The 11,768-nt window shown below is 43.3% G+C and overlaps 1 protein-coding gene across 3 annotated transcripts in view; it reads right to left on the reverse strand.

Annotated features, from left to right (window-relative positions):
* ZFYVE28 (zinc finger FYVE-type containing 28) overlaps positions 1-11,385 on the reverse strand; it is a 36,652-nt gene extending 25,267 nt beyond the window's left edge. For 2 of the 3 annotated variants that reach the window (XM_032210089.1, XM_032210090.1), the window contains exon 1: positions 11,219-11,385. In XM_032210089.1, coding sequence (XP_032065980.1) covers positions 11,219-11,260 — 42 coding nt within the window. In that variant the 5' untranslated portion in view covers positions 11,261-11,385. The remainder of the gene's footprint in view (positions 1-11,218) is intronic. The other variant, XM_032210087.1, reaches the window with a different exon arrangement.
* Between the last annotated feature and the right edge of the window lie 383 nt (positions 11,386-11,768).

The raw sequence follows: 11,768 nt of genomic DNA on the forward strand, positions 1-11,768 counted from the left end.
ACACTGAAATAGCTTCAGTTTAATATGTTGCCTGTTCTGGCATGACAAGATAAATTTGACCCTACTCATTAACCAATATATTTCAACATCTTTCAGCACCAAGGCAGTATTCTAAAGGGTTATCTGACTCTGAGAGAAGTTGTTTTGGAACAGAGAAGTACTGATGGCTCACAACTCCATTTATCTTCCTTAAAATCATGCAAAGTTACAGGAATACTCTGTAGACAGAACACAAGCCAGTAAAATTGAACCTGAATTCAGACAAGGCAGAGGAACTTAAAGCAGTAGTTTGGCCAGAAAGGTGGGATTTAATGCATTCTAGATGAAGGGTTAGTTATATTTAATTCACTGTTTAATTATGGAGTGTTATTTCATTCATTCTTCACTATGGTCTTTAGCTGGCCATAGAGATACAGTAGATATTCTGGTTGGTTGATATTTTGTTTAACTACCAGAATATGTTTTACACGGAACTCTAATCTGTTGAGAAAGTCCAGATGCAGATCCCGCTGAAGATGTTAGCTAATTTGTTAATGAAACGTCCAGCAGTTAAATAGAAAGCTCGGAGAACAGACTCTTGCCAAAAATCCAGATGGCACACAAATGTAGTCAGATTATACTTAGGGAATAAATATTTGAAATATGAACGCAAAAAATAGAAGCAAATATGTGCTTCATCGATTATAGTAAGATCTTTAATTTGTTGATCATGCAAAGCTGTGGAATGTGCTTAGAAAAATGGGAATTCTGGAATATCACACTCTCCTAATGCAAAACCTGTATTTAAGTTGGTAAACCACAGTCTGAAGAGAACATGGAGAAACAGACTGGTTCCAGGATGGCAGATACAAGGCTGTACATTACATTCTGTCTTTGTGTGTTGATTATATACAGTATTGAGGGAACCTGAATTGGAAGATGATAAGCACAGTTTAAAATGGAGGAAGGGACATGCACTATGTTGATAGCAGTAGTCTGATTACTGAAGTGCAAACAATCTGCAACCCTACTGAAAAAGTCAAAGAGCACAGTGACTAAGTTTAAATATAGAAAAGATGATAAGAAATACAGAAACCAGTCTTAGAATTGACAAATTAAGATATGAAAGAGGTGGATAGCTTCCACCTTTCAATTGTAAAGGAACCAATTATTAGGAAATACTCTGCAGACTAGGACTTGGTCAAATAGCAATGAAAACCTTGAAAAAGTTATTTAGGTGCTGTGAACGTGGCACGACAAAACCGCGCTATGCAAAATAGCGGAGATTAAATCGCGTCGCTAAAGTCGCGACGTCATCAACGCGCGTCATCACCGCGGGGACAACAGCGTGGCGACACAAGGGCGTTCTTTGCCTCCAAAGGTAGCCCTCCTCCTCCAGCGGCAGCGGACACGGGGCAAAGCGGGCTGCCCAGCAGCAGCAGCAGCCTGCGGGAAGGGTCCAGCACAGCAACGGGGGGCAGCAGGAAGCCCGCGGGGGGCCCGAGCAGGGCTGCCGACGCTGGCGGCGGAGGAGGACGCAGCAGCGGCGGCGGCTGAGGCTCTCCCGGGCCGGCGAAGCGGGCTTGCCCGGCAGAGGCAGGCCGCCCTCTTCTTCCTCAACAACATCTCCTTGGATGGGCGGCCGCCGCCACCGGGCAAGCCCGCTTCGCCGGCCCCCGGAGAGCCTCAGCCGCCGCCGCCCACCCTGTCTCTTCCTCCGGGGGAGGCGCCGGCAGCGGAGGCCGCCCGTCCAAGGAGATGTTGTTGAGGAAGAAGAGGGCAGCCTGCCTCCGCCGGGCAAGCCTGCTTCGCCGGCCCGGGAGAGCCTCAGCCGCCGCCGCTGCCGCGTCCTCCTCCGCTTCCTGCTTCCCCCCGCGGCTGTACTGGACCCTTCCCGCGGGCTGCTGCTGCTGGGCAGCCCGCTTTGCCCCGTGCCCGCTGCCGCTGTCAGCTGGAGGAGGAGGGCTACATTTGGAGGCAAAGAACGAAGCATGTAGAACGCCCTTCTGTCACCGCGCTGTTGTCGCGGCGGTAGGGTCGTTTTTTTCTTAGCGCTTCGGATGCCGCGGATTTGCCTCCGCACTTATGTCGGCGCGGATAAGGGCATCGCGGTTTTGTGGTGGAACCACTGTGAAATATCTAATATCTACAAAGATCAGAATACTGTAGTGCAGGTAATAGCTTAAAGTATTGAGATACTGTGACACTATGGAAATGAGTTTAGGACCTTGAAGAAGGCGGATATAAAGAATATTGACACTTTTGAATTTTGGTGTTGGAATGGACGATGCGGTTTAGAATATCATGGCTAGCCAAGGAAACAAACTAATAAACGATCAATCAAATTAATCCAGAGTTCTCACTAAAGTCTCAAATGACTAGGCTCAAATTATCCTACTTTGGGCACATTGTGTGAAAAAATCACTCTCTGGAGAAAGAGAGAAGGAAAGAGAACAAGAGGATGACCAGCAACAAGACCCAATTACAGCAGCAATGGATGCACGTCTGAAAACCTGAAGGACCAAGGTGAGGAACAGAATATCTTGGAGAAAATCCATCTAAATGATCACTAAGAGTCAACAGTGATTTGATGGCATATGATCAACCAATTCAATTTCAAATATTCAATTCTAACTTTAAAGCAACTAAAGTAGCACCTATTTTGGTTCTAAGAAAGTTGTAAAGTTTTGGTCTTGATATTGACTGCTTCTCCATGAGCTTCTTTCCATATTCTGATCTTTTAAATCTCTCTACCTCTCCTTCATAGGTAAAAATGGTGCTTATTCAGTAACACAACCTGTCTTTATATTTGTTATAACCTGTTTTCAGGAAACAGGGATGCAAACAGGTAAAGGTTCCCCTTGCACATATGTGCTAGTTGTTCCCAACTCTAGGGGGCAGTGCTCATCTCGGTTTCAAAGCTGAAGAGCCAGTGCTGTCCGAAGACGTCTTTGTGGTCATGTGGCCAGCATGACTAAACGCCGAAGGCACAGGGAGCACTGTTTCCTTTCCCAGGAAAGGTGGTCCCTATTTTTATACTTGCTTTTTTACGTACTTTTGAACTGCTAGGTTGGCAGAAGCTGGGACAAGTAACGGGAGGTCACTCCATTATCCGGCACTAAAACTTCGAACTACTGAACTGCCGATTTTTCTGATTGACAAGTTCAGTGTCTTAGCCACTGAGCCACCACGTCCCTCATATACCTTGTTTCCCTGAAAATAAGACCACCCTGGATAATAAGCCCAGTTGGCCTTTTGAGCGCATGTGTTAGAATAAGCCCTCCCCCCAAAATAAGCCCTCCCTGAAAATATTGCAACACAGCAGCAGCCATGACCACGCTTGCCACCTCCTGCACCTAAAAATAATAAGACTTCTCCAAAAATAAGGCCAAGTGCTTATTGTGGGGGGGTCAAAAGAAATTAGGACCCTGTCTTATTTTCAGGGAAACATGGTAAGTATGTACAAATAAATAGGTATGTACAAATAAATAAATAACAATTTTCTCCTGTCCTGATCCATTTCATGTCTTTTGTACAGCACTCATTCCAAATCCATGGCCTTTTTTAAATAAAAGCTATGCAGAATGCAGTAGACTGAGCCTTCTATGCAGATTATTACTTTTTGTGTTCAGCTCCAATTTTCCATTTATTGGACTATTTATTGAGCTGTTGTCATAACCACAAATGACGTAATCAGACCTGATTTTACACTGACCTGTATAACAAGACTGTCAGTTTGACCAATACAGCCTGCATACTATTTCTTGAATAACTTGAATTACACACATTCATTCTTATGACTGACACAGGAAGTTGGATTTAAGGAGTGATGATCAGAATCTTTTGGCTACCCAGTATAATTAAATCAACCTGCAGTGTCCCCATCTGTACGTCATCAAGACAACAGCATCCAAATACTAAGAATCTGTGCATGACTAGGTTCAGTTTGGCTTAAACGTATTATGTGTACTTACCCCTGGTGGTTTGCAAACTATTGTTTACGGTTCTGGTTTATTTGATTATTAAATAAGTCACAATTACATTTATACAAACTATCATTAATGAAACCATGACTTAGCATATGTGAAACAAGTCTATATACTTTCAAAACAAGTTCCTTTTCTCCAAACATGCACTTCCAACTATTCAGTGTTTTTCAGGATTAATATAGATCAACCATAGATGATTGTAATGAATTATGGCCTCAGTTTATTGATAAATGTAAATATACTTTAATAATTTTTTAGTTTTGCCTCTTTTTATAATTTAGGATATTATTCCTTTAAAAACAATTATTAATAAAAAATTAAAAAGTTGCTTTCCCTTGAGAAAAATAATGATGCAGGAAACAATAGCAAGAGACCATGTTTAAAATCTTACACAGTCTGCAAAATACAACAGCTACCAGAGTTCAGTACTAAGCTATATGCAAATAGCCTTTTAGCAATGTTGTGTTAACAAATACAAAGCATATTACTGGAAAAACATGATGAAACACTATAATGTGGAAGATACATGCTCAGTTAATTATATATAAATGTTACTTCATCCAGACATCACAATTGTGACCTATTTTCCATTCCTGGTGTTTATACTCAACAAAATTATTAGGCATACTATATTGAAAATATTTGTATCCAGACATTCCTTTAGGTGGAATATTACAGATAATTATTAACATTAAATCTAGGAACATTAGAAAAAGGTGAGACACCATTCAACATGTACTTGGGCTAATATTTGAGGAAAACTGGATAAAAAATAAGGGTTAGTATGTAATTATTTAACTCTAGAATCAATTCAAGAAACAAGTTGCTGAGGGATCCTTTTATTGGAAAGAGCTGAAAGGTTAAATCAATTATTTTCAGAAAGGTCTCCTTGTTAAGCAAACCTTATCTTAACCTTTCAATGACATTATGAGTTTAAAACTGAGCTAAAAGTGTTACGCAATTTATAAAAAATATTGGCTCAGGTCAGTATATTTATAGAGGAGCCCATGATAGTGAAATTCTGAAAAGATCGCCAGAAAATCTGAAGGTCTTTGTCAACTCTGAAGTGAACCCGGCTGAAGCCATCTTGTGCTGCCTCATAGTTGCCACAAAGCCAGGGAGAGGGAAGGGAAGGGGGAAGTAGATAGCCGGGCTCCGGTCAAAACAAAATACTTTCTTGTGGAAACCAAGGTCATTGAAACAGTTGGCCATTGAAAGAGACAATGTGACTGGTGACACCTGGGAGGGAGGAGTTTGATTCTTTTAATTAGGTGAAAACTGTAGAAACTGTCAGAATTGGTTTTCACCAGCTGTGCTGATATGATGTATCCAATAAACATATCTTTTGAGGAATCTACCTTCCTTGGAGTTATGCTTTCAATGGGTGCATTACTCAGAACACTGACATTCTTTGGCTAAAGGTGCTCAGCAATACAAGTAATCCTCAAATTACAAAGGTTCATTTAGTGTCTGTTTGAAGTTACAACAACATTGAAAAAAGAGACTTATGAACATCTTTCACACTTATGACCATTGCAGCATTTCCAGGGTCTCGTGATGCTTGGCAAATGACTCATATTTATGACAGTTGCAGTGTCCTGGAGTCATGTGATACCCTTTTACGACCTTCTGACAAGCAAAGTCAATGGGGAAGCCAGATTCACTTAACAAACATGTTACTAACTTAACAGCTTCAGTGATTCACTTAGCAATTGTGGCAAGAAAGGCTGTAAAATGGGGCAAAATTCACTTAACAACTGTCTTACTTAGCAACCGAAATGATGGGCTCAATTGTGGTCATAAGTAGAGGGCTACCTCTATTCTCTCTCTTTCTGAACTTTGCAGCTCACTGAAAACTTTTGATCTTTCCAGCTAAAGGTCATTAAAAATGTAGGATTCAGACATCCACAACTGTTTTAAAATAAGTTTCTCTCTTCTGCTCACCTCTTCTGAGTCTTCCATGATTTGGAAAAGGATGGTATTGCAAAGGTCTTTCACATGGCTTCAGTTTGGACCAAAGCATGGAACAAGAAAACTACTTCATAGTTCCCGTTGAACCGTTCGGCATCAGGATAAGACTTTGGGAAGTGGCTGTAATGATCCCAAACTTGCTTTGGTTACTGGTCAAAGAATGTTTTTGTGGGACGCTGCTCACAATACATACAAACAGTGGTGACCGCAAGTCTTGAGGAAAGAAGCTGTTCTCTTTGAGTAGAATATAATTCGCAGTGACTTCATGGATGAGCTCATGTGGTTTCTTTATTAATAATGCAGAAGTGGTTTGCCTTCTTCCAGGATGTTTTTCTTCAACTTCCTAGTTTAACCACCAGTCAATGACATAAATCTAATGAAGACCAGGGAAACAGTCACCCTGGCTCCTGCAGGTAAGAAGAATCATGGCTATCCCTGTCTGCTGCTCATTCCTTTCCCCAAACAAAAAGGTGTCAAATACCGGGGATGGGGGGGGGGCAGTCAATGTATAGAAGTCCACATATAAGATCTATCAATAGAAGCATCATGTCCTAAAAGGCCTCTCCATCGACAGGTAAGAGCTCTGTGCCTGCTTCCCTGGCATAGGTGGGAGGTGTACAAAAAAAAAGCAAGGGAATCTACCAATTGGGGACTGTGGAAAGTGTGATATAGATAGAACATCACTGTGGCTAAAAGGATTGAAATCTAGCAAGTATTGTCTTAAGGTGGTTTCATTTCTAGATATTTAAGTATGGGAATCAAGTAGCTTAAAGCTGCAGTGCAGGAAAGCCCTTATTGATTTCACTATCATTGACATGCTTGCTTTGCACAAGTGACAGTTTTAATTTATTACCATGTAGATTACTCAAAATATTGATAAAGCAGCAGAAAAATCAAGAAAATTGAAACTTTAATGTTTGAACTACTGGAATACAGTCACGTTGTGACAATTATACCAAATATTTTTCCTCTATGTACCTAGATTGATAATATGGCAATTTAATGCAGGAAAATATGCCTGTCTTAATGGCAGCAATAAGCTACGCTCACTTTAGAACTTGGGACTTGTAGACTTACAATAACTTTGTCACCTTGAATGTACACTAATTGGCATACATTAAAATGAAATTTCATTGCATACAGCTCTCAAAGGGTCACCACCTCCAATATACACTACATAAACATGACAAAATCAATCAATCAATCAATCAATATGCATATACCCACATTTTTATATGACAGGGAGAAACAACACAGTCTAGTTTGGATGTATACATGTACATGGCGAGAAAAACAAACCTTGCAAGTTTACTAGACAGATGACATAGGGAACAAAACTGTTACAGAATCTGGTAGTCCTGCCAGAAATTGAATTGAATTGAATTTCCTTTATTTGTATGCCGCCCTTTTCCCTGGGGGGACTCAGGGCGGCTCACAATTCAAAAAGGGAGGGGGGGAAAGACAAACAGTATTCCAATATGGAAACAATACAACATATTAAAAGAGAGCACAACAGTCACACAATTCGGGTGGGGTTGAAATCTTAACCCTAGGCCAGCCGGGACAGCCAGATCTTTAAAGCGGCGCGGAAGGATTGAAGGGTGGTGAGGGTCCGAATCTCCACGGGGAGTTCGTTCCAGAGGGTCGGAGCAGCCACCGAGAAGGCTCTCCTCCGGGTAGTTGCCAGTTTGCACTGGCTAGTAGATGGAATTCGGAGGAGGCCTAATCGATGCGATCGTATCGGTCTAGTGGAGGTAATTGGCAGTAGGCGGTCTCTCAAATACCCAGGCCCACTACCATGAAGGGCTTTATAGGTGATAAGTAGCACCTTGAAGCACACCCGGAGACCGACAGGCAGCCAGTGCAGCTCGCGGAGGAGGAAATACTTTGAAACCTCCTTGAAATAGGAGGTTTATACTTTTGAATTCCACATGCATTTTAGATTTTAAAAGCCAGACCTATGCCCTTCCCACTTACTGTCTCATAGCTACATAAATAAATGTTACTGCCACAAGAGGGAATCTGAGTATTCTGAGCTTTTTGCAGTCAAGAAATGATTTAAACCACCATCCTCTTTGCAATGGTGCACTGAGCTGAACACTTTTCCTGCTGATTTCTCTTTTCTTCATTTCTTTCGTAGGCATTTCACATTTATTTTTTGATAATGCTGTGAGTTTTACAAGTGAGATATGTTATTTTTACTTACATTGTTTGGAGGGAATAAGTAAATCATTTAAAAAAAAACAGTTTCCAATTCATAAGTATTATAAAAGGTAAAAGGTGCATAAATTGAAAAAAAAATTAAGAACTGGATTTTCAGAAATTCAATTTTTGAAAGAGCAAACCCCACATAACTGATATCATTTTTACACTACATATAAACACTGATTTATTTTTTTCAGAACAGGATTCTTTAACACACACCCAATCCCCCAATGGGTTACATGCAGCTTTACTCTCTCAATTTATGACTCCCAAAGCATCCTGAGTTTACCCCACCAAAATTATGAGAGGATGTAAATAAGTTAAAGATTAAAACTGATTTAAACTTCTGTAAGTTCCAAGATGTTAATAAAACAATTAGCTTGTCTAATATGCACAGTAATGTAGTGAAGGTCTGATACAGTACAGTCCTCCATGCCAATAAAATTAAAATCAACACATAAAGAAAAGAAAAACTGAAAGGAAGATGTTAATATATTATGGAAAAACATGCAGCTCCCACGTACATTCAAAGTATAATGCTCAGGCATAGCGTTAATCAGTATTAAACAGTTCTACTTAAGCCACAGCATGGCTAAAACAAATTATAGACCACGTGTGTTCAAAAAACTTCCCCAACACCCTTCTTTGAGCATGCTGCCTAGGAGTTCAGAGACTTGATGTCCCAACAGGTCCAGAAGATACCAAACGGGGAAGAGATTGTGTTGGCACATACAAGAAGTTCAAATGATGCATTCCTTTGATGTCGGGTGAAACCCAGTTATCTTAAATCAAACAATACTTGCATAACTAGTTCCAGCATGAGTGTAAATCAGGAATACAAAGAGAGAGAAAGTTCTGGTATAAAATCATGCTGCCATGTTACACATTTCTGTACTCCTGGTGGACCTTTAAGATTCCAATGCCATGTGTTGCTATTCTTATGTTCTATCAAGTCCTACTTTACTCCTGGTAACTCTAAGGATAAAAACTATCTAAGCCATCCTGACTCTTGCAGGTGTATTTATGTGAACGCCCATAAGCTCCAGAATTGATAGGGATGGTGCAAAAGAAAACTCAGAAAAGAACAAAAATGATTGTGGGTGGGGGGAGGCTATAGGAACCATAGATATATTCAAGGAAGACTGATATTTCAATCAAGGCAAAATTTAAGATAGTCAACTCAGCGGAATTCCATTATGATGTTCAGATGTGAGGGATGGGCTCTGTGTAAGAAGAGGAGGGTTAACTCCTTTAACCTAAGGAGAAGATTGCTTCAGATTCATCAGAAACAGTGGCTGAGAAACCAACCATTTGTTACTGGAAGAAATCAAGCCAGAATGCTCACTGAAAGTAAGGAACAAAACAAGCCTTTATACTTTTGATATGAAGACTGATGTATCTGTACAAGAGATGATAATGCTGGGCGGCACACAAGGTGGACAAATTACCATAAGCCACAGAAATGCAATTTACAGTTAACACACCATATGGCAAACTTTGCTGATCTACCAAGTGTACAGTATACTTCTAAAATTATATCTTGCAAAATTGAAGCCTGAGTGGAAAGTGAGTCATAAAATAAATCAGCAGGAAGTCATTCTCTTGCAAACCAATAGTGGGTACTGCTCCCTGTAAAGCCTGTTGCACTCACCTTCATCTAAAGAGGTGATGCAGCAAGACAACTCACACACGAACCTCAACTTCTCAGCTCCACCCAGAGCCAGCCTAGATCTTTCCTCTGTAGGCAACTATTCTGGGACTTTTTATTTTATTTTACAAAGGCAGAATGTATGTCTTCTTCTTCCCAGGCAGAATTTTGACAGGTTTAGGCTAAAAATTGTTGATTGATATAATGTTTCTAAACATATCAATTGTTTGGCAGTTGCAATTCATTGTATACTTGGTTCCCTCCTTCCTTTTTTCTTCGCTCAGAATGTAACATATCTTGTTACATACCAGAAAGTCAGATACCGTATAAGTATGAATCACAAGCCTCGCCTCAACGGCTTCCTACAGCCGTACCCAGCTCAATACCGTACCCAGCTCAAAACGCACCGACTGTGTCTCCTCGAACGGCGACGAAACGTTCGCGACCCAAATGCCAAGCTCTTGAGCTCAAACCAACAGCCATACTAGCTATACTCACGTACTATGAGAGCCAAGGTCTTGTTCCCTTCCAAATCTGTTAATCTGAATCCGATGGCACAAAGTTGACAAGACAGGACGGAAAGTTGGAGCTGCAATTGCCACACGCGCTATCCTGGAGCCAAGGCGTAGCTTAAGAGTAGCTTTCTGGAGTATCAACTCATCAACAGACCAAGAAAGAAGCAAGAGCAAGCCGAACAAAAACAAGAGATCCCTACTTAACCCGACACAATTACGGGCGGGAGCGCAGACAGACCGCGCGTCTGGAGCTCAGCTACGGCACCGCTGCTCATACTCACAACGGGAGCTCCCGGGTTCACCGTCGCCGCGGCTAAACCGCACGAGACGGACCAGACAAAGGGGGGAAGGAACACCCGGCCAACCATCCCACAACTCGCGTAACAAGTCCATTATTCGAATAGGAATAACCGCCGTTTGTGCCGAAGGAGCCCCTATAGCGCACTCTGACCAAAGCGGACGGTAGCCGCCCTTCCCTCCCTCCCCCACTCCCGGTAGCCGCCGAAAAAGCGGGGCAAGAAAGCAGCGCTCGGTTTACTCAACCCGCCTCAACCCCGGGAGGAGCGAAGTCTTCGCAGACCAGGGGAAACCCTCGCACAAAAGGAGCCCGCTCCTCGCCAAGTCAGAGTCCGAACGGAGACGGTCTTTCGGTTCCTATCTTCCGTCGTCCCCGTCCCCCCCCCTCCCTCCCCCAAAAAAAAGAGAGAAACGGAATCGCGGCCAGGAGGAGCTGCGGGTTGCGCTCGGGGAAGGAAGACTGCCCGGGGGGGCGGGATGGGGGTGGTGGGAGGGACAACTCCAGGCCTAGTTCAGCAACTACTAGGCAGAGGGTGGGAGTGGGGGGGGGGGAAGAAAGAGGCACCCGGCTTCTGCTCCCCGCCGGGACTGCCGCCAAAGACCTCCAGCCTCACCTTAGGTCTGTGCAGCCACCTTCGGACAACGGCGGGCAGCATGGCTGGAGCCGGGAGCGCAGCGGCTGGAGAAGTCGCCCTCGCCAGTCTACTCGGTACACCTGAGCTAGGCGCTGTCTTCGGCTGAGACTCCCACCGCCTACAGGCGGCTCGGAGGCTTGTCAGCCGGGCCGGGATATTATAGCGCCTGGCCACGCCCAGAGGAGGGCGGGCCTTTGGCCAACAGGAACGTGGCCGCGTAGGGTTACGATTGGGCTCCCTCCGCCGGCGCGCGGCTGATTGACAGAGAGGCCGTTCCCTCCTGGATCAAAGTTACTGAGGGCGGCAGCGGCAGCCAACTCTCCGCGGGACGTGCGAACGAGACGGTAGTCCCCTGGAGGACGGCAGCGGAGGCGGGGCACGACGCCGCTCCGCTCCTGCTGTGGACCTCACTTCATTAGAACTAAAGCAACGGGGAGGGGGGGGAGATGTCTCGACGGCCTTCTCCGTTCTATCGTGGTTGGGGACGTGCGGTTGACCGGTACCTTGACCGGGTCATCCTGTTACAAGA

This window comes from Thamnophis elegans, chromosome 2 (assembly GCF_009769535.1).
Source record: "Thamnophis elegans isolate rThaEle1 chromosome 2, rThaEle1.pri, whole genome shotgun sequence".
Lineage (NCBI taxonomy): Eukaryota > Metazoa > Chordata > Lepidosauria > Squamata > Colubridae > Thamnophis > Thamnophis elegans.